Raw genomic sequence first — 27,666 nt, forward strand, 5'->3', positions numbered from 1 at the left:
GCCACTCTCAATGAAAGTCTTTAGAGACAATCTATTCAGACAGGTGAAGTACTGTGCAACTCTGCTGTGTATATGTACATTGTGCATAAACTATTTTGTAAAGATTAATGATTATTTGTGTTTCACTTGGTCATTGGACATTGTGACTGTAACTCAAATTGGGCATTGTCAGCTTCATTAACTATGTCTGTTACTAGAAAAGAGGACAAACTAGATAAGATTCATCTATACCATGGAAATGCTTGGTAATCTGGATGAGCTCTCTGAATGGCCAGTAGATGGAAACATTACCCTTTGTATTTATTGTTGCCTTACAGTATATGGCAAAGGAAATAGGTTTCCTCTCCAATCTGGTTTGGAAAGTCAAACTGCATATATTCTACTGCGATATCCACAACTCATTCTGTTGTGGATTCCACTCATCATGGCGCTTGGCGGACTCTGCTACTCAATGAAAAAATCAATGATGCTTTTCTTGTCCTGGCAGCAATTCGTGTTCTATCTTTGTTCTATTGTATTGTGCCTTTTGTCGGTGTCGACACACTTTTCCAGGTGTCGACTAGAAACAAAATAAATGCCACACCTTTTTCCTCTCGGTCACTTCCTCGGAACGTCAGGCCTGATTCCCCCCCCCCCCCCCCCCCCCCCCATTTGTGCCTCAGTGCATCTATCTGTTTTTTGTCTTCAGGGTATTTTAAAGATGAATGAGATTCTCAAATCCTGATTGCTGCCTGCTCCCTGCTCCCATTAAACATTGTGGGAACAAGGAAAGGGGAAAAAGAAGAAAAAAACACATTTTATCCAATCTCGTAGTACTCCATAAAGCTTTAGACTGAGCTCCACCCTCATAAACCTTTACTGCATCCTCATTAGTGTTAATGAATAGGAAATCAAATTATAGTTAAACAATGAATAGTGATCGAATAGTGATCAAATAGTGTTATCGTTTATGGGCGGGCATAATCTATTAAAGTGGCTAAAGCCTTCTCTGGACAATATGAGACAATATGAATAAATGCTGGCAATATCAGATAGGACATTCACTTTGCTCATGATGCATACAATGTTTTGTTGGTGTTTTGTTGACAAATAGGCTGCAATTTATTGTGAATTGTTCAAACATCTCTACTACATGTAATACATAACAATACAGTCCCACACAAATGCCTGTGATGCAGCTCAATGCTGCCTTCATTTACATTGGAACAGATACACTGTCACACCACTGGCACCAATACCTGACAGTGCTGGCATTATCTGTGGTCAGACTGGACTTTTATTTAGTTGCCCATTTCAGGGATGGCAGCACAATTATATATTTTTTGTTGGCTACTAAGGTAACACTTGGTTGTGTGCGTGTGTGTGTGTGTGTGTGTGTGTGTGTGTGTGTGTGTGTGTGTGTGTGTGTGTGTGTGTGTTTGTGTTTTGCACACAAAGTGGTACATTTGTTGGCTCCCTGGCGATTAACTGCATTGTAAGGTGCACTCTCATACGAAGAGTAGCTTACATGTACATCCACTGATGCCAACTATTCTGAATGAGGAGGCATCAGATGGCACAGAGGACACCATGGAGTGCAATCCTAAATGGACATATCATTCACCAGGCAATGCATGATGTGCTGCTCATCTCTGAAAACATTCACAGCCTCTTAAGATAGCCTACTGTTATGGCTGGATGGCACTTTCAGATTTTCACAACATCAATCAAACCAAAGCAGAGTAAGATTTCCTCCACTGCTCCAGACCACACTCGTGTTGTCATTCCTACTGAGTAGGCTGGGGTCTGTTTCCTGCCCAGTCCAGTAAATCACAGGTCGTTTGTGTTATGGGCAGTAAGTAACCCAGGAGGGGGCAGTGACACTATCACATACAGTAGGTTCACCTGCTTTTTCTGATGCTAGCCTCTCCGCACACTACATGAGTGTCAGAGACTACTTCTGTTAAGACCAGATATGCCACAAGCAAGAGGATCACTCATTAAAAATCAAAGTTTTTTTATGTCACTTACTGTATAACACCCTCACACATTTCAGGCACTCTTGGTAAAGTTGAGTGAAATGAGATATAAAAGAAGAATCTTTTGGCAGTTTCTTTTCTTTTTGGCAGATCTCACAATGAGGCAAAATACAACCTTGAAATGAAACTAATTTAATCTAGGATGTCTATGAACATTCAAGCAGTAATCTACAGCCTGCTTCAATAAGGTGTGAAAACAAAGTGACAGAGGTCAAATGCCCAAGTTATTCTTCAATATGGAAAAGACAACAGAATGCATAATTCAGATAACCTTAACCACAACCTTATTAGCACAATGTCCACCCAATATGTTGTCTCACAACCCTTGCAGGTCATCACTGTCCCCCATGCGTGCTAATACTGTATATACTGTATATAACCCTGACTGGTGGACATCATGAATTTATCAGCTCCTTTTTTACTTTCTCTGCGCCCTTCCCTCCTGCTCCACTTTCTATCCAATACCTGCTCAAGGTTTCTTGAACCTGACCTAGGTGAGAAAAACCCTTAGCTTGTGGTTAATGAGACAACTGCATGCAATTGCAAGTACATTTGGAATATTTGCGATGATTCTCAAGTGACCTTGACAAATGACCTTTTCTGAATAATACATTTCATCTCATACATTTGTTAGTTCACCTGCAGAGGTGCACACACCTCAAATGGCCTCTGGCCAGTATTCCATGTTATCTCCTCAGTGAGCACATATACACATGCTGTTTCTGTGCCAACACATCTCTGTGTCCTCTACATAACTTAACATCGAAGCAGCATCACCAGCATCGTGTTGCTGACATTCTGCACATTCATAGGCCTTAAAATGTCCATTCTGGCCCCAGCCGTGGCGCGACTGGCTGGGGCACCTGCACCACACACCAGCGACCCGGGTTAGATTCCCGCTCCGTGGTCCTTTCCGGATCCCACCCCGACTCTCTCTCCCACTCGCTTCCTGTCATTCTCTCTACTGTCCTGTCCAATTAAAGGCATAAAAAGACCCCCAAAATAATCTTAAAACAAAACAAAACAAAAAAAATGTCCATTCTGAGAATTCTTAGTTTCTTTTTCTTCTTTATTTAGAATTAGGTTTGGGCTTGGTCTCTCTCCTTGAGCCTTTCAGCCAATGATACATAGTTGCATCAATAAACTGTTGGTTTTAATTGAGCAGCAAATCAAAAAAAAAACACACACATCGGGGTAACATCCAGGTCTTTATATCTAAAAATGCATTAAACAAGTGAGACAATTGGTCCAATGTCATCAGAAGACACAGCTACAGAGCTTATGTGTTATCAATGTTATCAGTGGAGATGCCCTGTTGACACTGTCCCTGGATCAGTGTGCAAAATAAAAAGGATCAGGTTAAATGCGAGCTAATTGGGCTATACAGATGTGGATGCCTTGACCACCAAAACCGTGTTCGGGCCACTCAGGTCTGCACATCACCATGACTTCAAGGTCACTGATGCCAAATGGGAGAGCCGACCCTTTGGCAGCAAACTGTATGCCCCCTTCTCAACATCTCCCCTCAATCCTCGATGTTCGGTCCTCCAGGCTCATTCCCACTGATCTATAAAGAACACTGGATAGAATATCCCAAGAATGTTGCCGCCCCATCATTCTTTATCTAGATCAGTGGGAATGAGGACCGAGGAAGGAAGGGAGGATAGATAAAAAGACGAATGAGAGAGGCCCTATGTCTCCTTCATCTCTGCTTTGAAAAAGAAAACTGTAAACTTATTTAGGCTAATGCGTTTACTAAATGTAATGCACTCACAGCTGTCAACAGTTAATTTAAGTAGTGATTAGCATCTCTTAAAGTATTCATGAAGAATGTTTATGTAGTTATTGTCTGGCCCTTGCAGTGGAGAAGCAAATCATTATACTACTTTCTGCATAGTTTTTTGGACTACAAAATTATAAAGGGTCTTCGAGTCGAAAATATCCAAGCCTTCCCCTAGTGTTGCATAATCTTAACAATCTTTCTGAACAATTGGTGCAGCATCAGCACTATCTTGGGATGTTCTGCCTTTGAAAGTAGGGATTTGTGTTCATTTGAAATCTGCACTTGCTGTCAGAACAAATTAGCCTGCAGATACTGTCAATGTTCTACACTTGGTAAGCCTCTTTTTTACCACAGGCATCTCTAAAGAGTGCAGTCTTATTTACAGGCTCCTCTACAACATCCTCTAAAACATTAGGTCATTTCTGTGGTGTGTCATCAGACCGCAGGGCACTTGGTGACCTAACTTAACTACTGAAGCCAAAAACAGCTAAATGTGGCATGTTTTGCATAAAAAACACCATGGAATATAAACAAATCTATTCAAGTAGTGGTAACTTATTTCAAAGTATCTTTAGTAACGTGTATAAAAAAAGATTACTCACCCGGATTTCAACAATCCAGTTCTGCCAAAAGTGAAGCATTATATTACAGTACATATATAATGAATGTCATCTCATTTCTTGATTGAGGAAACCAAGCATTGCTCTGAAGATTACTTTGAGTGGTCATTTGCAATCATGCTGAAACAAACAACACACAACATCAAAGGACAATTTAAACACTATGCAACAATTCTGAATGCTTTCATCATGCAACTAGTTTGGGTATCATCTAAAAATTAATTTTGATGTCATGGTCAAGTGACAGACAGGCTAAATACATATGCCATTCCCACCAGCCATCCAGGATATGATATAAAAAGGACTCATTCAGCTTTTTTGCATAAAGAGAGCACTGTAACAGCACTGCAACAGTTCAAGTTGTCTTCAGGACAGTTACTTACAGTACTGTAATTCTGACATACTGTAGAATAAGATCAGATAGTCTAATTAAGGTCATTGCACTACATAGGTTTGACCACACAACAATAATATGTCAGAATACTAAGATTCACTGCATTACTGAAGTGGTCCTAGCTTTTGGAAGTGTGTATGTTCACCATGTTGACTCACAGTTGTCCCGTAGAGTGCCTGTTCAAATGTCCGTGTTGTGGGGGTCTCCGTGTCTGGCCTTGAGCTCCATTAGAATCTGCAGTCCTTCTGAGGCACATGGCCTCTGCAAAATGGGTGTTGTGTAGGAAAGCCAGTAGGTGTCTCTTTTCTCCTCTCAAGCATGGGCTTTCTCTACTAGGTCAGATGTATTTGAAATCCAGGATGACACAATACAATCTAGAGTTATAGGTACAAACACAAAAGCATACTTTGGTCTGCATATTTACACATTTTCCTTATTTCACTGCCGTATCTCGACTGTAGATTTTAACCTGCTAAGAACAACCAAGACAATTTCAGAACAGCAGTATTTGTAGAAGTCCTACAGTGATTGATTGATTGATTGATGATGATGATGATGATGATGATTATTATTCGGATTATTATTATTGCTTGCATGGAGGACTTACACACATGTGTTTCATGGTGAGTGAGCAGTGATATTGGGAAAGTCAATTGAATTTCCCATTATTTTAGAAGCATTTTTGAACTGACACAATAGGCCGACTTCCTCCACCTGCAATGTTTATATGTTTGTCGAACACATTTGTATAATACCGTTCACCTAAGACCCTGCCTCATAACTAAGCCTTCATTTTGACCAGACAAAATGTCAGGGGAAAGTGTAGGAAGTTCAATAGCAGCTGAAGAGGAAAACAACACGAAAACAACATACACACACTCAAATCTACACACTAGATCTGATCAACTGTAAAATCTGTATACATGTGCACTGGGTCATTGGGGAATTTCTGGTCAAACAGGCTTTAAAGTATGAGTTATGTGATTGCACAATGTATTTTTTTTAAAGGGTGGAGAATAGGCCTATCAGTGTTTTGTCGCACAGTGAAACATATCATCGCCTACACCATTTTGCGTGAAGGGATATAACCAGCAATCATGACGATAACAATTGCAGTGTGATCATTGATAGAAAAGTACCAGGTGTTCTGTTGTGATATACTGTAATCTTAGTTCATGTGAATCTGACAGTACTAATGAGCAGCTGTCATCTTCAGTATATGTGGATTGGTGAACAAAGATTCAGCCATGCCCTGAAATAATAAATGTTGTTTCATAATCAACCTGTTTGTGGGTTAATGATGCTATGCAAACTTCTCATCATTGAATAGATTTTCAAAAGCATCTACCAAACAGAAGTCGTGGACATAGCTCCATTCAAAAACACACTGCTGCCTACAGTATATAGGCAAATGTTTATCATAGCACTATTATAGATCTAGTACTGCTTATCAAGTCGATAAAGTTGACACAAACTAGTATTTGGTTGCATAATCATTGGGTATCACACAGTGATGTGCACGTTGCATCTTTTCTCCATCACAGATAGATATCCAATCGAACTACGCCCTCCCCCCCCCCAACTGATACCCAATTACGTGATGTGTGACGTTGCAGCATGCGGAGGAGGGGACCGGGGAGGGACCACTAAGACCAAGAGGGATTCAAACGCGTTTTGATTTTAATGCAGAAACATTGCATCTAGTCAATGGGACCAACGCGTGCTGCATTAGCTGGACTCATTGTCTGCTTCTGGAAGGAAGCAGCTAAAAATATTTAAATTGATCAGGAAATAGATCGGATAGCTCAGAGAGGAGTGCCCATTTGACAGACATTTCGCCTAGCTAACCACTGTAAACAGCAGGACACGGCTAAAGACCCCATTGTAGTGGGGGAAAATGGTCCAAAATCACGCCTTGATAATATGAGGTAGAACCGCGGTTTTGTTGCAGTCGGAGACTGAGTATTGATGCATCAAAGGACCTCCTCGGTTGTAGATCAGTGAATACCGGACTTCTTTCTTCTTTCTCGACTTTCAGTGTTGCTGAAAATCTCAACGGGTAAAATCTTTGATTCCGAAGAGTTCCTTGTTCACAGCGCGATGAATTTCCAGTCGAGTGTCCCTGTGTCCGTGTCGGTCTCCGGTATCTCCCAGCAGTCGCAACCGGCCATGCCCACCCCAGGCACCGTCCCAGCGCCTGTTCCAGTACCGGTGCCCCAGTCCGTTCCACCCCAGTTCGGATCCGGATCGTCTGCAAGCTCAGGGGCGGGTCAGTTTGGCTCGGGAACCGTATCAGGCCCAGCTGCCCAATCTGGCCCGTCTGGCTCCCAGTTCGTCCTGTCCAACTCCGCAGCCATAAGGGCAGAAATCCATAGGTTCGAGTCCGTCCACCCGAACATTTATGCAATTTACGACTTGATCGAGCGCATAGATGACCTGGCCCTTCAGAATCAGATCCGAGAGCACGTTATCTCCATTGAAGGTAAGCATGGAAACATTTCCTGGCATCAGTTGCTGCATTTAATTGGTGTCAGTCGGTAGTAATTGTGGGCTTAAAGACAATAGTAACAGTGTGGCATGGCAGGCCACACCATTTGAAGAAACACAGCAAACCTATAGCCTAGTGATTACAGAAAAGTAGGCTACAAGGAGTGGCGTGCTGCATGTGTAGCCTACTACATTGTTACCACATCTGATTTATTTACCTACTGGCTGCTTTGTTTCCAAATATTGTAGCGTACATTGATTTGTAGGCTACTCAGCAGACATTTTTCCATGCTGTTATGATCGCTGTATAGCCTGTATCTGAAGTCTATGCTGTAAAATGTTGTAAGGATATGCTATAAGAATGATTCAGACGATTTGGAAACCTATAGGCTTGGCATGAATGAAATCTTCCATTGGTTGGGAAGTTCATGGCTCAACACGTAGTGGGAAATGGTGTCAGCTTTCACTTTAGCAGGCTATCACTGGTGTCTAAACAGAAACCCAGCTGCCATAGCGTAGGCTATATCTGCTGGCATCATTATACTGAAAACTGTATTTGCTGAAATCCCGTTGTACTGGCTTGTACTGTTAGCCCCTTCATCCTCCACATTTTAATAACGTGGGCAAATGGCATGTCTGATATTGTGGAGGTGTAGAAGGTGGGAGAGAATGTTTGACTATAGGCTACCTAAGCTCACACAAAAAAAACACACATTCAGAAGGCGCAGTTGTTTTACACTCAAAACAATCAACTGACATGGGTATGATTTCATGTTATGGTGTAACACTGTGTGCACGATGTTGAAGTGTCCTACTGTGCTGAAGAGCAGCTGTGACGTTTTGGATCCAGTCAAAGCCCCTAAACCTGTGATCATAGGATCCACTCATGAAAATACGTTCATCTAAAACTAACTTATTGTAACTATTTTGTGTGAAATGTTGCAGTTTGAAGGTGTAGTGTCGGCATCATAGGACTTCAGATGTCAAAGCAGTAAGCCAAGCCAAGAGCTGTAGTTAACATGCTTCAAATTCACCAGTCATTACTGGTTTCCATGGCAGTTACAGTGAATTATGACCATATACTGTAATGGCACAACACTTCTTCAGCAAGCACAAATAGGCCTACTGTTTGAGATGTTTCAGTGTCCAACTGTATTCCAGTGTTAGCATCCTCAAGTCTGTCATTCTGTTGAACACAAAGAAAGACAGAAGGCAAAATATGATACAGTGTGTGTTTTGGAGGTGGAATAATCTTGCTGATCTTATAAGCTTTTTAAAATGCCTAACTTGTCTCCAACTCTAATTTGGAGATAAAGAAACCTCCAAAATCTGATCCGATCAGAATTAAGCCATTGTTGGCAAGAGTGCCTTAATCCATTAAGAGACAAGCATAGTGGAAGCTGTAAGGGGTAGGCTAAATATCTCCCTTTTAAAATTCAGATATTTTGCATGCAACCTCAGACAAATAAATTGAGGGATTGATGGGGTCTTTCATTTTAAGGACAGACCCTTCAAATATTCACATATTGTTCATATTGTGTTGGATTTGATTTCTGGCCATGCAGGGTTTTTTTGTTTGGTTTTGAGTTTGAGTTTTACATGGTTCACACTGTTCTGAGTAATTCTGTCTCTCCTTCGGGTTCTCCTGAATGTAGTTCCACATCAAACATAAATGTCTGTCTTCATTTTCATTTTTCAAGTGTGGCTGCATTCTGACCCTTCCCTCTTGTATGGCCTTGTCTGCAATGTTTTAGAGTAGCTTGACAGATTTGTTTTGGGAAGACAAACCCCAGGTTCTCGTCATTGGTCTGTTGTGTGCCAGCAGTTCATTGGTGTAGTAGGCAGAAGGATAGACTTGGAGTCAATTAGGTCTAGAGATTACTTGGTAAAAGCAGATACTTTACCATGACATAGCAGTGAAATTACCATTGGGTATGGGTTCCGTTTTAATAACACCGTAAGTGTGAACCTTTTGTTTCAAGTTGACTGTTTGGGCGGTTAGGTCACCATTTGCATTGCATATCCGTGGCTGTTCCAGATTTCCCTCATGATATAATTGCAAAGTCGCCTTTCCAGTTTCTTCCTGCACCACTTTTTATCGCTGAATATCACTTCGCTATTGACCTACACTCTTCACAAGTGCATGTTGACAAAGACTCAGTCTACCTCAGTACTGTCTTCCTACATCATATGTTGGTATTGGCTATTGGTCTGGTTTGCAACTTCACTTGTGAATTGTGTTGTATTGTTGGTTGAATGGGCATCAATAACTTCAGTTATCAGATACACTGGTTACACATTGTTTTTGGCATTTGGTTGCAAATATAGTAGAAAACAGTGTGTTTACCTGATTGTGAATGCATATTGATTTGCCTGTTCCACATGGATTAGAATTGTCTGTGTTTCGTAGGGAAATATTAATTGTGCTCTTAGAGAATGGAGTGGAGAGCCTCAGGTGCTGGTAGGCTTGATCACTTGGTAAATAATTCAGTTGAAGTGGATCTGGTGTCGGTAGTAATCTTCAACCTCACTGCTGGAGCACATTCAACAGGTTAGACACACACACACGCACATACTTCCTTCAGCTGAGCGTGTGAATGGTTAATCTAATGCATACTGACTCCAGGCCCAAATCCAACCTATAAAAATCATTATTGAATGAAATGTGATTGAAAATCTGATTGATCAATTTCCATAAAGGCAATTCATGGATTCAGTCATAGTTTGCTATTCATCAAGAAGATTTTTTTTCTCAGAATGAATGAACTACTATTACGTGATCACCATGACTACGACATAATAACTGTATAATAGACTGTAACATATCTCCTTGCTGAGGATCTTTTCTTGGCTGTAGAAAGTCACACACAAGTGTCTGTCCTGTACAAACGATCATGTGACCACAAATGCTGTTATGGACAGTTGGGATAGTGGTCTGTTGTTAATTTGTAAGGACTGTTTGAAGCTGCAAATGGCAATTGTTCTTATCAGTTGATTGCTTCCTGTTTCTATTGAACAAGCAAATGGCTCCTGTGTCCTATGCTGAGGAATTGGTTCAGGCTAGAAGCCTTTTCCTGTCTTATAATGGGCAATTAAACATTTGGCTTGAGTGAATGGACAGGTCTAAAAGCGGTTATGGGCAACTTGTTGCTTTAATGTAAAAGTGTCCTTTCCACTATTTCATCTCAGTTAAATTTCACGGCTGGTGGCATAAAAACATAACAACATGTTCTTAGCTAGACATTTTGAAATGTGCATAACACTAAAATATGATCCTGTCCTGGTGTATAATGATGTTCTTTGACGGTCATTTTTTCCCCTGGCCTGCATATTTATGTACACTGCCTGGACAAAACAGAAAAAGTCACACTATATTTTGTGGGAACCGCCTTTAGCTTTGATTACAGAATGTTCGCTGTGGCATCATTTCCACAAGCTTCTGCAGTGTCACAACATTTATTTCCATTCAGCATTGCATTAATTTTTCGCCAAGATCTTGTATTGATGACTGGAGATTCGGACTACTGCACAGTCTTCTCCAGTACATCCCAAAGATCTGGACTGTGTGGTGGCTGATCCATGTCTGAAAACTCATGCTCCCTGAACCACTCTTTCATAATTTGAGCCCGGTGAATCCAGGCGTTGTCATCTTGGAATATGCACGTGCTATCACTGAAGAAAATATCCATTGATGGAATGACCTGGTCATTCAGTATATTGAGATAGTCAGCTGACCTCTTTCTTTGGGCACATAACGTTGCTGAAACTAGACCTGGCCAACTGCAGCAACCCCCAGATCACAGCACTGCCCCCACAGGGAGGCTCTTACCTATTTGCTTAGTTAGATCCAGGTGGTGACCTTTTCATTGGCTAGGCAGTGTAGATCATCTTTGTGTTGAAAATACTAAATGGCAGGAGCTGACCATTCAATTTGATAGAAAGCAAATACAGTTCTTCCTGGGTTTTTTCCGGCAAGGGACAATGGTATCAGATTAACATTATATTTATTGAAGAAAAAACAATATGAATATGAAACAAATTTCTTTCTTCTCTATGCATGTATTACACTTTGCATATTCCTTGGCATTTTATCATGATCTTTTCATATATGTGTGTGTGCAGTATATAGATAACACATTTTATAGTTATTTTCGATAATCTACACTTTTTGGTTGCAGATTATGTTTTGCAAAACAAAACCATCAAGTATGGTGTAAACATAGAACATATCAGTCCACTGTCAATTCTTTGGTGGTAGGAAGCTGTTTTTGGCATAGCCTCTGGAATGATTTTACAGAATCTAGCCACAGTTAAACAGGAAGTCTTATGTCCAACTTCAGTTCCACAGCTGGACTGCAAATTTTGCATCAAATGTATATTATTGCTGTGTGCTTGTTGCTAAGGAACCAGTTAGTTGTTGAAAAGACCTCTAAGAAGGGGAAAACACAAAAAAACAACCTTAGAAAATGTATATAGGCTACATACCTTGGTTTCTCTGCCTCTGTTTTTAAAATCTGTTGTTGCAGGAGTAGTCTTAGATTTTTTACATTGTGCTTTATTTGCAAGCTAATAAAGATGGGCATGCCTGTCTTATTCCTCATTTGAAATGGGGACATGATTTCCCCAAGGAGCAGGTACAGACACTTCTCAAATGTAATTTGGGTTCACTCCCACACTCACCTTTTTAAAAATTGGCTATACTCCCTTTGGGTGATTTCAATACAAATTTCTCTCTCTCTCTCTGTCTCTCTCTCTCTCTCTCTCTCTATCTCTCTATCTATCTATCTATTCTATCTACATGTATGTATTTATTTATCTATCTATCTATCTATCTCTCATTATCTCTCTCTATCACCCATCACCCTGCCGCACAAGTGTCAGTGGAGCTATTTAAGCTTACAGTAGGTACATTTAGCAAGAATGGCCTCCATATATACGAATGCCCTTTGTGGTCCTTTAGAGAGTGCAATGTGGAATTAATGAGCTGAATAATGCACTTGTTGTGCTATGCAATCAGAAAAGAGGGAGGTCAAATATTGTGACAGGGTGTGTCTCTATTTGGCCTACTGATCACATTGTGCATTAATAAGGTGAATTTGAATGATTCAAAGTCGGCAAGATTCACTCATGCATGCATGCTTTTTTTACCTACTGTTTATGTCTTCTCCAACAAAGAACCTTTATTTGTTCTGGAGTCTGCATTGATTTCAACAAGGGGAGAGGCCATCCTCAGACCTGCAACAAGTAGGGGACAGCAGTGGAAAGGCTTTTAGGGAAACTGTGGCACTGCAGACCTAGATCTCTGAACGGCTCATGTAATCTAATGTAATAACGGTTTATTTTTAGCTAAATTGTTCTAGCAGGAGAGTGTGTTCCAATTTACATGGCTGTCAGTCTTGGGGGACATCTGAGACCATTTTAAAAGTTTCAGGATGTCTCTCAGGGTGTTTTTTTCTCTTTACAGATAACATTTGCACTGTAGTATGGGTAGTGAAAGAAATTAAATTCTGGAGAGGGCATAATGAATCTTAAAGCTGACTACGAAAAATATGTGTTGCTTGAATTCCACCATGTTTCTCAGAGACCAGATTGGTTTGTTTAGATGTCAGATGTAATCCACTAAAGCATCTATGTGATTTCAGAAATAAAATCTGAAGTCAAGTTATTCAGTCTATTCAGTCATTCTGTGAAATAGCCCACTAGCATCAATGAGATGGAGATTGCTGGCCATTGTTACATATGAGCTCAAACAAAATGAGATGGTTTATAGACCTCGCAAACCTGTAGTCTGTGCAGGTCAATGCAAAAAAATACCTACTTATGGCCACAGGGTATATTCACTTAAAGTAAATGAGTTGAAGTCATCACCGACAAAGTTGGCTCTGTCAGGCTAATAATGATTTATATCCTTTTTTTTATTTTGTTGAGGTTATTGTCATGTCGCCTACACCATAGACAGCAGGGGATGTCATCCATGTTCAGTTGTCATTTCTTACACCTACTCAACACCTTCTCTTCTAATCTCTATTCTACCGTATGTAGCCTACAGAGAACAGGATGTGCCCTCAGTATTCTCAGTAATCACAGCTATGTTATGCTGTCGTGGTCAGTGGCCTCCTCAAATCAAGAAATGTTCAAATTTCCCTTTAATTGAACCTCCTTGGTATTTGTAAGACTGTCTGGAATCATCACTTGTGCTTTTTGTTACACATCAGTTAAAAGGCGCTAAAAGAACCCTGTGCTGGTGATGAGTAATGTTTTTTTCAACTGTCTGAAGAATTCCTTTTTGCTGGCTGATCTCTTGTAGTGCTTGTCAAAACAATGGAGATCATGCTTTTCCCTCAATGCCTCTTTGTCTCTTTTTAACACTTGTGATTTCACTCGATCAGGATTTTTGCAGCACTCCTTTTGTGACATATGCTAATGACCCGCTCCCTTTTTTGACCTCAGCCGTGACCCCTGCACATTCAGGGTGGCTCGAGTCGCATGGCGGAGAGGACGAAGAGAGTTCAAGTCCTTTGGGTCAGCTGGCCCTTTTTTACTGGGCAATTCTTTCCGTGCTACAGTGGCAAGGGCATGGCGAATCTGACACTGTGCTCTAGTGGTGACAGAGGAACAGAAGTTGCAGCAGAATGTGGCCCATTGTTCTGGCTGGACAATGGCGCACTCTCCCGCTTGACTGATGGGTCTCTTTGTGGGGGCAGGGGCCCTCTTGCTCTTATAAGTACATTCTGCATTCCCTTGACTGGTATTCTGCCATATTTAATATAAATACACTGAATAGATTGTCTGTGTTCTTTTCCTATTTATTGTTAATCATCCATATCTGGTTGTTGTTATTCGTCCAATATGATACTGTAGCTGATATTTTAGAATTATATAAAAAAAATTTGGTTAAAACAAAAAAGGGGAATCCATTTCTCGCTGATACAGTGTGTGTTATTGTATGATGTTCAAGGCCTCCCTTTCAGGTTAGTATGATGCAAGACAGGCTTCCAGCAAGGAAGCTGAAACCACTGAGGCAGGTGTGAATGTGGTTTAGAGCCTTCACCAGTCTGTCATGGAGATGAAAGGGAGGTGAGCTGAGTCAGAGGTTTGCAGCCTCAGCCCTCGGGAGATTTGAGGTTCTCACACACCAAGATCAAAATAGATGGCCATACATGACTCTTCCTGTCCTTTTCGGAACGTCACATTTCACTGTTTAATGCTCTGAGCCTGTGTCGGTTGTGATGACCAGAGGACTGGACGCCTGTCCCCAGCCGGTGTTCTTGCTCGTGCCAAGCGAAAAGGCAGGACCACAATAGCCGCACAGCAGCTTCTCTCCTGCCACCGTGGCTTGGTGAGACACCAGATGGTCCGCTCGCGCCCAAACGGGGGGCTTTGGGAAGCCAGCAGAGAGCAACAGATGAGTGGACGCATATGCCTCGGAGCCAGCGCCGGCTTGCCAGAATTCCCTCTCTTTTTTTTTTTTTTTTTTTTGGTGTCTTTTTTCGGGGGTCAGGAACGGAATGGAGAGGTGCAGCGTGACCTTGGGAGGATGTGACCCGGGGTCTGTTCGGAGGGGAATCTTCTCACAGGGCTCTGTGGCCGAACCACTTTTGCTGTTTTGCTTTTGCCTCCCTGTGGACTCTTGCATCTCCCCGCGGGCTTGGACATCCTTGCAAAAGTGAGAATAGCATATGTGAGGGCAGAATGGTGGTGTAGGATGACACCATGTGCTACGCTGGTTATTGCACCACAGGCAATGGAGTCTGCACATCCCACTCCTGAGAACTTGTCACAATCGCTTGCCACCATATCCCAGGGCCGCGAGGCTGTGGAAGCGAAACGAGGCTCACGGCAATTAGTCTGCCAGAGCCATCACCGAAATGTTGGTTTCATTAATCCATCAGTCAAGGCTGAATCATTTTTTTAGTCGCTGACATTTTAGTAGCGTCCCACTTGAAAACACCAGATGGATTACACTGATGAGAAGTTTGCCCCTTAGTGGATTGAGTTTATCATTATGTTGGAGCTCAAAAACACACCTAAGCAGAGTGTTCTCTTTTTGTGAGACCACGGAGAAGACATCACTGCTAGCCTCCTTATAAACATTGCTTGCTGGTGCGTGGAGCACATGTCAAAAAAGATGGACAAACGCCCACAATAAAAACACACCTAAGCAGAGTGTTCTCTTTTGTTGGCATTTGTCCATCTTTTTGACATGTGCTTCACGCACCAACAAGCAGTGTTTATAAGGAGGCTAGCAGTGATGTCTTCTCCGTGGTCTCACATTGTTTGTCTCTGTGTTTTGAACCAGAGAGGGTTAAAGCGGAGCGAGAGGCGCAAACGTTCGATCATTTCCGCGTTCTGTCTTCGCAAAGGGGAGGGGGGCTAAATCCCCCTTTAAGCAGACCTGTTAACATTCGAACTGAACTGCTTGCCAATCTGACAGAGATCGATATCCCACTATGACGTCTTTGCGACACGCCTCTTTAAGCAGACAGGAACTGTTCGAATTTTTCTTCCATAGAGATGCATTATGTTGCTCTATCTTGTCAATAATTAAGGATCTTTGTTTGAACTCATTGGTGAACAAGGCCTTGGTAACAGGGATGCAGACCCACACATGGATAGCTGCAAACCCCACGGCTGTTCTGGTGGAGGAGTCTGTCATCAAGGGGGGACAAGGGGCTGTTTGCATTTTCTTGGAAATGCAGCCTTGTTGTGTTTTGATGCTTGGCAGCGTAACAGTATAACTAGTCCTGGAACCAACATCATAATAGATAATACTAGACTACTTGAATTTGATTTTGACTCCTTTGCCCGTACGAAAAAAAGAAAAGCCCCTATGGTTGCCCATGGTTTTAATGCAGTAACGATGGTTTTACCATGGTACCCCATGACGATGATGATCACCATGCTCCTAACCAAAGTATTGCTATGGTTTATCCATAGTTCTTCATAGTAGCTTTGCTACCACCATGGTTCCCCTATCGTTATGATGATTCTAAGGGCCCAGCACTGACGGGGGGGGCCCCCAGAGAACCCAGATTTATTGTCTGTCATAGGGCCCAAATTTTCTAGCCTGCACGGCATGGTGCTTATTTATCAACTATAGTGATTTCATGGTTACCCATGAAAACAAAAAAACATGGTCAAACTATAGTTATAAACCATCATGGTTATAAAAAAAACCCATAGTAAAACCATGGTTAATTTTCGTAAGGGTGGATGGAACATTGCCATGTCGTTGATGAAAGAAAACGGACTCACTAGTTAGCTCTTTTCTCACAGATCTTTCTGAAAACCTCTGCATCAGTGCCTGTAATGGCAGCATCTCCCATTAACGGTCTCTTCTTCTCTACTGGTATCAATTGATGTTTAAACACTGTGCTAGCAGTGCTAGCGCTCTCATTGGTGGGAGCCCTATCAGTGAATAGCTGAAATGAGCTCTGTGGGAGATTGTTTTGAGCTTGATGATGCATAACCTCAGTGCTTACTCCTAGCTGTGCTCCTTGCATTGGCTTTTTAAACAGGTGTGTTTCTCACAGCTTCTTATTATGATGAGTGAAGAATTGACAAGAGGAGACATTTAATTTTTATGTTGTATGTTAAAACAGAGTGTCACACGGTTCTGATTTTGTCATCCTAGCTCCATTCTAAAAGCAAATGTTTTTTTCCTCTTTTTCTAGTTAAGCTCTATGGATGGTCATAAATTCCATTCCACCCACATGCAACACCGCACTGCATGTAATGTCAAGAATCAACTACCATGTTAAAGCCTCGCCATTGATTCTTCTCACTTCTCCTGTCAGTTTTGTACCATAGCTTAAAAGATTATGCAAAGCTGGTCACTCATCTTACACAGCTAACAGTGACAACCGTGTTGGTGTTTATGACAAGGATGATACATTTCGAAGTTCTGCTCCTTCATGTCTACAAGCCAGTTGCGCTTTGTTATCCAACTTCTGTTGGGTCAGCCTGTCTCTCTGTTGACCTCCGTGCAGCAACGTATCTGTGTATTGTTCACATAATGAAGAAGGCATGCATTTCCTCAGCACTGTTTGTGAATGTGTGCTCTATTAAACTTTCACTGCTTTTCCAAAGGGATATACAGTGCTGTGGCTTTTTCCAGGAGTCCTGTCGGTCGTCAGTGCAGAAGCAGATCAACGCATCTGCAAATCTCTGTCCGTGTACATGTAGGTTTCGGATAAAAACGTGTCCGCTTTGTTCACGGCACAACTGAAAAGGAATGTTGGACAGCGCTGATCTGATGGCATGATATTGTGATATGTGCTACTGGTCATCTCTCTCTGCAAAATGCCAAGAGTGATAGTGCATTATTGTTTTCTGTAATTGTTTGACCTGTAGGTCAGGTAAACGCATACATCTCTTTCCTGCACAGTCACACCCTGAAGGAAACATACGCTATATAGTGTTACAGATGCAAACATTACATTGCATAGATTTGAACAGCTTTGTCAACAGACGTGATGAATAGTGAATAGGCCACATACTCCATGGGAGAAGATGCATTTCCTACTAATGCATCAGAGATAAGACCTCAAGTCTGTTCCCATGATTAGTTTCCTAATATAGATCTCCCATGTTGTTTACTTGGGAGCCAAACGAGTGTTTTTTTTCACCGAGTACTCTCTGGAGAGAGGAGGGGGGAGAGTAATTTAACCCCATTAGTGTTTACTCTCTGATTTCCTGTGTGGCCGGATGGCAGACCTGAGTACCCAAACTTGCTCTACTGCCTCGGTTGGCTCTCGGCCGGGGATCACAACTGTGCTGGGAGAGTGTGTGTGTGTGTGTGTGTGCGGGCGAAATTGCGCTGGAAATGGCATGTACACAGGTCTAAAGAAAACTATGTACACAAGTCTTGCCAGTCACCTCCCTACAAATAAGCATAAAAATGAAACTACTGATAATAGCCCACTGTGATGTGCTTTGCTTGTGTGTTCTTGCAGTAGTTTAGTGGTGAAGTAGGCAAGAAAATGATTTCTCAGTCAGTGGTCCTTGTACTGTATGTAGTGTGTGATACTGGTCAGCATATATTCACTGAATTTTAGATAGATAGATAGATAGATAGATACTTTATTGATCCCCTAGAGGAAATTCAAGATTTACTGCCATGTTTATCTGTCCCTGATCAATCCTCTGCAAGTGCCATGCTGTGCATGCATATATCTGTATGTAATGTACAGCTTGATCATGTGTGCAATGTATGGGTTCCATTTGTGGTATCCATAATGTGCAGTATACTGTATGTTCATATATGATAAGTGTCTCTTATGATAAGTGTCTTATCAGTTGAGGACCTCTCTTGAAAAATGCACTTCTAATTTAATATCTGAGGCTTCTACTTTTTACCCTAGGGAATGGCCGTAAAACTTTGAATACATGTATTCAGAGAGAAAGCTGTAAAACATTACAGACTGAATTCTGTGGCTTTTAACTGATAGTTTCATTAATCACTAGAAGAAAATGCAGAATTATGCACTGCATAAGCAAACCTGCCGGGTAAAAAAGCACATTCATTTTTCAAAGGGATGATGAGGGAAGGGGGGCACCCACACAACCAAAGAAGAGTTAGAGACTGGAGGGCAATGCCAAGGAAGTACAAGGCAACTCTTTGGGGTTGGCTCCCAAGTTCTGTTATTAAAATGAATGAGGTGCTAAAAAGCCTGCTGGTTAAGAAATTGGTTTCTATGGAAATGGCGGAGCAGGAAGGTCATCAAAATGCGTAATTGCTTGAAACACACCCTTGTTCACTCTTGTCTCACCAAGGCCTTTGATATTTTTTTTTGTAACACAATTAACCAAGGCTATAATTTTTAGTGTGATGGAAGTCCAATTGGGTTTATTTACTTTGAGCCACTTAACATTACACACACGCACACACATAACTCGCATATAAAACCCGTTTTCTTAAACCTTATTGGTAGTTTGCGGTTATACTCTTTTAATGTGTTCCCTGAAACATTCATACTGTAGCTAACTGCCGTAATTTCCCAACTATTATCCGCGGCTTATACATTGATTTTACAAAATTTCTTCAGCTATGATGTTAATAGACGGGGACAGATAATATGGTATTATGGTTTTGTTTCTTTTAACTTGCATAAAACACTGCTTTGTGGCTTATACAATGCAGCTTATGCACAGGAAATTACTGTATACCTTCTGTATGCCCTACCTTTGTAAGGTTGGTATGGAGCATTTTTATCCTATACTTTAGGATAATTATCACACTGAGCGCATGTTTTAGAGCCTAACATGTTGTGTTAGTGTTAAGAACAGTGCACTTACTCCCATGTAAGACATCCAGTATAAGTATTGTGTTACATGTAGCGCTTTATTTGCCTACAGATGTCATATTTGGTAATCTATTACATTTTGACTTTCATATGTCTTGCATATTGTTGATGTTAATGATCAGCAGCACTAACATAGCCATCAGACAAATCCCACATATGTTCAAATCTTTGGGAATGACCATAGATGCCAGAGATGTGGCTATATGTAAGCGTATGTAGAAAAGAGGACTCCTAAGAAATGCCTTGGGTTTTGGTAAACACAAAAGTAAACAACTTTGATAAGGTCATCTAGAGTCTTTGTAACAAACTAACAGAGACAAATTCAGCAACAACATTCATTCAGTCTGACATTTGGCTTTATTAAGTGACTCTAACCGAATAAAACCATATTATGCTACACCTTAATTTACAGTAGGCCTACACGCTCCTAAACAAGAGCACTGCAAAGTGTGGCACCTTAATACATCAGGAAGTATTTGTTAATGTTAGTTAATATATGTACATAATGAGGGTGTATTATTTACACCATAGTATGAATCGAGTATTGTACATCAAAATATCAGCCTGACATCAGCATGAGGCCAAAACCCCCCAATAAAGAAGAATGTAATTGATTTGTCCAGTTATTAGCTCATTTACCCCAATTGCACTATAATATGTGGAGTCAGATTCACCAATTATACATTTCATTATTCATAAAAATTATGACCATAATAAAACCTAATTTTTCCGTCACCCTGTTAAGTAAAAGGGCTTTATTTGACTGGGCATGCTCGACTTTTGATCAAAGACTTCAGAGGAAATTTGTCAAATGTCTGGGTGATGAATTATGTTGCTCATTATTTGTAATGCTCGTAGGACATTTGCTACTCCTCCTCCTCCCAATAGCTTAGTTATGCTTGGGTATTAGCAATAGTTTGATACATGGAGCTGAAGGCATATCATCTTGGTCTTTTTCATTCAAATAAGTGAACATTTTGAATTGATTCTTCACTCATAATGTTTACTCATCATTTGCAGTTCAGCTACTGGGCCATTGCGTATGAACGACTCATTTAACACTCCCATTTAACTGGTATATTTGTAGATTTATGGAACACCCTTAAATACAAGTACTTTTCAGATCATCAGTGATTTTAAACCTCTGATGTGGAAGTGGAAGTGTTTGTGTGTGTGAGAGTGGTGTCTGTGTGTGTGTGAGGGAGAGATATTTGATTAACTTTTCTGCAAAAGCCATACAACTCATCTCATAGGCATGTTCCTACAAGTATCACACAGTATGTTTGCTGTGTGTGTTGTGTTTGTGTGTGCATGCAAGTGCGTGCACTTTCACAATAGACGAGCCATGTCATTTCCAGTCCAGAGTTGTTTCCCGTTCCCAAAGACCATAACCGTAATGGTAACGCTGCCTAATGGTTGTGGACACTGACCTTTCCTACGCCTCACATAAAGCAGACATTACCTTTCTATTTGCAATAAAGCAAAAATAGACTCACTTTTTTTTTTTTTTTTAAACCACTTGCAAATGTAAACAAATGGTGGCCAGGTTCATATTTTTTCCCCCTCACTTTCCACAGCCTATTGCACAATAACATAAAAGGAAATTATTTGTAATTTGCTGGAACAGCTACATATTTCCACTGCCTGGCCGTGCGAATGCAGCTGGAGTTGGGCGACTTTGTTCAGACCTCAAATATTCCTCCATGAGTCTCCCTTGCTGGCTTGGAGGGACTTTGCCGTGCATTGGTTTGATGCTTAGGAAATGAATCCTGTGAGCAAGAGTCCCATGACGAAGCTTCAGCTCTATTTTGAAACAGATATCTAAATAGTGCTGAGCCTGTCATTTTTTTAGCCCTCTCATATCAAAAGTTGTCAGAGGTGCAGGCTACTCTCAGACCTCTTCTACTAATGGGATTTTGCAGCCGGTGCAATCAGAACGACCGGACTCGGGCCCAGTTTTTTTTTTTTTTTTTTTTTTTTTTCAGCAGCGTCAACACCTCAGGCCTGAAATGCAGCGATCAGCAGACTTTGTTCACAAGCTTTCAGAAGGACACATGCGTGCCTGTGATGTCCATCCGTAGCTGAAAGCACTCACCTCCAGAGGAAACATCGGAAGGTTAAACTGAAGGTATGATGCACTGTTGCATCATAGGCTTACATAACCGGGCATAACATGGCACAGTGCTTTTGATGGTAATAACACTGAAGACAAAGTGAAATCCACACTTTTGAATGAATATGGAGAGAAGGTGGTTAGGAAAGATGATATGAGTTTTTTCAGGTGGTGTTTGCTACATGTTCTGGAATAGGAAAGCATCCATTCATGCGTTGCCTTTTTGGTTCCTGTTAAAAATGGAATGAGGTGAAGTTGATCATCATCCGCTTAAACATTTCGGAGAAGGGCAAGTGATGTTAACCAAGAGCAAGTCATAAGCAAAAAAAGTCTCCCTCATTGACATGACAGATTTTTAGCCTTTGCTTCTTCTGATGTACAGTATAATAAGAATTGAGCTGACAATGGATTTTCTGTGGATTTTGTTCATGTAGTTTTCAGGCTACACATGCAAGTAACCTACTACGATGTGCGTAGTTTCAAAATCTTGCAGCGCTCAAAATGAACACACAATTATTCCAATTCACATATCGGAGTGTTTCATTTATCGACGAATAACGAAACGACTGAACTCATGAAGGAGAAGGAACCCAAACAGCCCGAAAGGAACACAAAACAAGACCGATTCATCAAAGCAACCGCAGGGCAGAAAAACGTAGAGCGAGGAAGGGGTGAAAAAGAACTACCACCAGGTTATTTTCTGCCTGAGAGTTCCTTAAATTCATACAGCCTAAAGAAAGGTAGAAATGCGAAGAAAGGGATGTGCTAATAGCCTACTTTCAAATTGACGTGATGTTCTATCAACCATTTCACTGTGCATGCAGTGGTGGGTGCATTACCTTTTCAATGAACATCCAATAACACAAATGGACTAGTAATTTGAAATGATGATTTACAATTTCAATAGGACCAAAGAGAGAAATAAACAGGCTGGCATTTTCTCTTACAAGAGAGTTCGAGGGAGAAGACTGAGATAGGGGGTCTTCAAAAGATGGCAGCAAAAGAAGAGGAGAGAGAGATAGTGAAGTGCTGAGCCTGATGGGAGGTATTGTGTTTACTTGTCAGCGCAGTAAAAAAAAAATATATATATATTTTGTCACTAAAATCAATGAACGATCGTGATGAACAATCGTGATGTTAATATCGATCAAAATAATCGTGATAATAATTTTGACCAGATCGTGCAGTCCTCGGATGGGGTGAGAAGTGGAGCAGGGAGTACTGGAGCCCTACCGTGTGTGTGTGTGTGTGTGTGTGTGTGTGTGTGTGTTCGGCGATGTGTAGGTGGCCGAGGGTGGGCGGCAAAGAGAGGAGCTGGGACCGTTAACGGCTGTGTTATCTCTGCAGAGTCCCCCCCTGGGAGGTGGAGTAGGAGGGAGAAGAGAGAGGTGGAGAGAAGCAGAGAAAGAGAGAGAAAAAGAAAATTAGGGAGCCGCTATGTCCATCTTTTAAAGAGAAAGTGGAGAAAAAACGACTGTTTGTCCAGATTGCGTTGACATTGATTATCAAACAATCGCATAAGCTTAATGTGAATGTTGATTAATATGCTACAAGGACGGACAAAATCTTGATATGCCAAAGCTAAAATGAAACTAAGCCTACCCTCTGGTTGCGAGTCTCAGCCCACCTGTGTTCTATCACCTCTCTCAGGGCTTGAGTGCTCATGACAAAGCAGTGTGAGGGCTGTGTTCAGTTTTGATTAGTAATGGTCCTGTAAAAGACTAGACGAGCTATCAGGCGTTTAATGCTTCTGCAAATTTGACATCAATTTGCTGCATACATTTATAAAAGTGTCATGGTCAGATTGGAGAAATATGATAATAGGACCCATATCCCAGATATCTAGTTAGCTCTCGCCACCGAATATCAATGTTGAAAGGGCAGAGTAAATTGTTAGTCAGTAATTCTGTTTTGGCATCAATGCGCTGTCCTACTGAAGAGCATCACTGAAGAAAGCGCAGGTGTGCAACCTCATAGTTTTGAGGGTTTAATGTGATTCTGTGCGTTCGATTTCTGTACAGCGGCATGATTGTATCAGAAATTGCCTCCATGCAGATGCGGTCCACAGTGTGCCTGTGTTTGTGTTTGTGAGGCTTGCCTGTGTGTTGGCTTTGCCTTGACTCTGCTGGGCACGCGTCTTTGTGTGCTTTGCCTCTAACTGCACTCTCCACTCCTCAGAAAGCTGCGGCAGAGGAGGGGAGAGGAGGAGAGGAGAGGAGAGGAGTGGGTGGTTGGTTGGTTGGCAGGGAGGGAGGGAGGGAGGGAGGGAGGGAGGTGAGGTGAGGTGTTATGTAAGCGTGAGCGAGGGCTGCTAGAGAAACGTCTTTATGCCACACCGGGCTGAGGGGGAGTGGGGGGGGGGGGGGGCTGCTTACGGGGAGCTGCCTTTTGAAGCATGAAGACCCTGAGCTCGTATCGCCCCATCACTGGCTACCCTCTGCCTCTGGGGCTATCTGTTCTGTTGCTCTCTCTATACCTCCATCTTTGCTGTCCTTCTATCTGTCTCTCCTCAGCTTTCTTCCTGTCACCCCCCTCCTCCCCTCCTCCTCATTTTCTCATCCTGCTTCTCTAGCTTTTTACCAGTCTTTTTCACAGCTTCTTGCACTGCCGCCTGGTTGTTTGTACCCCCCCACCCCCACCCCATTCTCACCCTGTCAGTCTCTCTCTTTTGTCGGGCGGTAGGAGGAGTGTTGGTGGGGTCGGATGATGGAAACTATGGGATCTGTGGCAGAAATATGTCATTACCATTTTTATGAGGGATCGTTCTGGAGTATTACCCCGGTGTAATCCTAGCCCCTGAAGTCATCCTCTCGGAGTGCTCTTTGAGACGGACAGTGTGCACTCACAAGGGCATATTGTGTTGTCGCTGGAAACATTTAAGAATGATTTCTCCCCCAACATGAGCAGCATTTATGCATGGCCCACAGCTCACAGACTTGCCTGTTGTGACTGTCATTTCTTGGTGTGTTAAGGAGCTTCTACACTAAAATCTTGTTTCTGCTATATTGATGGGTAGGGATATGACTGATCAGTGCTTCCTTTATCTGTGATGCACTGCAACAAGGATTAAATTGGGGCAGATGATTTAGATTTTCAACATTAGTTGCTATGCCTGTGCAACAACTGGTAACGTTACAAATTTGGCCTTGTAAGGGCTGATGTCTCTCTCTCTCTCTCTCTCTCTCTCTCTCTCTCGCTGCATTCTGGTAAAAGGTGCAATCCTACAGATGCCAAATCTCACAACAAGTCCATACTTGGGTGAGTTTTGGATTGGTCTTAATGCTTGGACAAGCGTTGACACCCAGTGGCCAGTTTTGTTTCGTCTGAAGGAGTACCAAAGCAGTTAGTGCCTTGAACAGGTCTGTGTTTGCTCTAATAGCCAAACCACTTGGATTCCAAAGGCCGTCACTAGCCAACACATGTTATTTTTCTTGAGAGGCAGAGGAGATATTTATTGTTGCGAATGCTAGAGAGGTGCAGTTTAAAAGTGTGACTCATGTTGCACTTCAGCCTATCATCAGTTAAAAAATTGTAATGGTGACTGAATGTCAGGTTTAGCAAAGAAAAGTTTTCTTCAGCTACATTTTGTTTTAATGCTCTCTTCTCCAGGCAAAATTATCACTGTTTGTGCCTTTGTGTGCTAATAATGATTGCAGCTGGTTGGGTATTTATTTGAGGGTTTTTTAGTGTTTTCAGATGTCTGGTCCCAATTTGAGGCGAACCACTACCGAAAAGAATTGAAACAATTCTCTGCAGAGAGCACTGCTTTTGAACGGTAGGCCTACAGAGTTTTATGTCCGAAACCCTCGTCACTTTAAACACTTTTTGGTGTGTGAGTGTGACCTGTAAAGCGTCTTGTGCAACTGCTTTTGCAACCCATCCTCTGAGGCTGGTGGGAAACCTCCGCGGAGGTTTGGGGTGTGGGAGGGGGAACCCCTACAGGAAGAGACTCAGGGTCAGGGGTCAGTCTCGCCCCGTCACTGGGGCCGAATTAGATTGGCTCATCCACCTGTCTGTATTAAGCATTGAGCCCCTGGAGTGATGTTTTACTGAAATGTGTGTGTGTGTGTGTGTGTGCTTCTGTGTGTGTGTGTGTGTGTGTGTGTGTGTATACACGGTGGGGGTTGTGAAGTTTGGATCTGCTGCCAACGCCATCCCAGAAAAGTTGGACTGATGGGCTCGCTAGAGAGCTGCTGCCGGGGCCGCCTCTGTCGGCGCTGTCCGCTTTGATTCCTCTCCGGCCGTCGCACGGAGGATGAGTTGTGGCACGGAAATAAACGGGGATGAGGAGGCGAGGAACTCAAGTGAGCAAGCGCCTGTCAGCAGAATGAGGAGCCTGAAGACTGCACTTTCCAGCCAACGCGCTGAACGCCAGTAGAGAGAGCTGTAGGGCTCTATGGGCGGCCTCATCTCCGCTGACTATCAATAGCGCACAAAGTGTTATTGTGCCTTAGATTATCTGGTGTCGGGTGAAATTGAGAAATTGCTTTTGTAAAACAAAGGGATGGAGAACGACCAATGGAAGTGGTATCAATAAAAGCTCAGGTTTCCTATTGTGTCCTTCAGCATGTTGTTCAAGAGTGGCTCGTGGGCTGTGTAGCTACTTTTTGAAATCAGCAGGTTTTTGAAGTTGAAGTTGAAGCTGAAGTTTGAATGCAATCACTCTTGCTGACCTATCTTTCTCCTCCTCTTTTTCTTTATGTCCTGCCTGTCTCCGCTGGATTTCGCCACATTTGAAAATACTAGGTGAGTGAACATTTTATTTTTATTGCATTGTTTCGAGTCACTGTGCTCCATCAGAAACTGCAGATCGCTGTGTGTGTGGTGTGTCTGAGGTAGTTCTATAATGGCCTATCATGTTGTTCAGATGCTGGCTTGTCCCCTATGCTCAGTTACCTTCCCCAGCTCCCCACAAAGGACAATGAATCAAGAGCATAAGCAAGACGCTTGGCTCACAATATTGAGATGAATGCAGTTCACTCAGAGGTCCATGGGCACTTTTTTTACCATCATCACCGCATACGTGAACTCCATACGTCACCCGATTCATACTCTTCTGCCAGGGTCCATTGACTGGAACATTAACCTTAAGGGTTACCTACAGTATGCACCAATAGCAGATGCAGTAGCAGAGAAAGGGAGAAAGGGAGATGTGTGGTGGTGGTGGTGGTGGTGGTGGTGGTGGTTGGTTGAATGAAGGTAGGAGGTATGATGTCTATGTGGGCTGTTTTCCGTCATCGCCACGCAGCGGTGATTGCTCATGCCCTCCTGATCAACTGGGGAGCTCCGGGATGTTTTTGTTTCCCACCACCTTGGACCCCTGCCTACTTTTCCTGATTCTTGCTGCAATCAGCCACTTCAGTACCTGCCATATGCCTGTAGTATAGAATGGGCCGCTAAACGACAATGGGAAGAAATGGTAATACAGGTTGAACCCGGCTCCTGTGGGAACTTGGGCACTTGGACCTTCCCTGAAAAAAAAATCTTATACATTAAGTCAAGTTCAGATTGATACAACCCGACATACCATGTTCAAGGTTTTATCCAGGGCTTAAATGTGCTCGTACAGTGATTCGTTTATGGGTTTATATGGCCCCAGCCAAAACAGATGGGTTTGTGCGATTTACACTGAAGATCACTTTTGGCCGGAAATGTGTGACATGTGAGTGAGTGTTCTCTCTCCGTGCCTCTCTTGTCTCTCAGAAGGCAGTCCTTTGCCAAGCCAATTGCAGCATATTTTCTGAGACTTATGAGGCTCAGTGTTCGCTTAGTGCCCTAGTGCATGTTGGATCCCCGACATCATCGTCATTCATTTGGATGGAAGAACAAGCAGTTCATAATAGGACCTGTTCAAAATGACAGGAGGAGAGTAGGATGGAGGAGAGGATGCATTACGACACACTGCTTTTAGTTAGATGTGTAAATGATCATGTTTGGTACTTGCGC

The 27,666-nt window shown here is 42.2% G+C and overlaps 1 protein-coding gene across 1 annotated transcript in view; it reads left to right on the forward strand.

Moving 5' to 3' along the window:
* Positions 1-6,527: 6,527 nt before the first annotated feature.
* Positions 6,528-27,666, forward strand: part of agap3 (ArfGAP with GTPase domain, ankyrin repeat and PH domain 3) — a 131,903-nt gene continuing 110,764 nt past the window's right edge. The window contains exon 1 of the mRNA XM_062527254.1: positions 6,528-7,297. Within this exon, the coding sequence (XP_062383238.1) occupies positions 6,916-7,297 (382 nt within the window). The 5' untranslated portion in view covers positions 6,528-6,915. The remainder of the gene's footprint in view (positions 7,298-27,666) is intronic.

The sequence above is a fragment of the Sardina pilchardus genome, chromosome 2, assembly GCF_963854185.1.
Source record: "Sardina pilchardus chromosome 2, fSarPil1.1, whole genome shotgun sequence".
Taxonomy (NCBI): Eukaryota; Metazoa; Chordata; class Actinopteri; order Clupeiformes; family Clupeidae; genus Sardina; species Sardina pilchardus.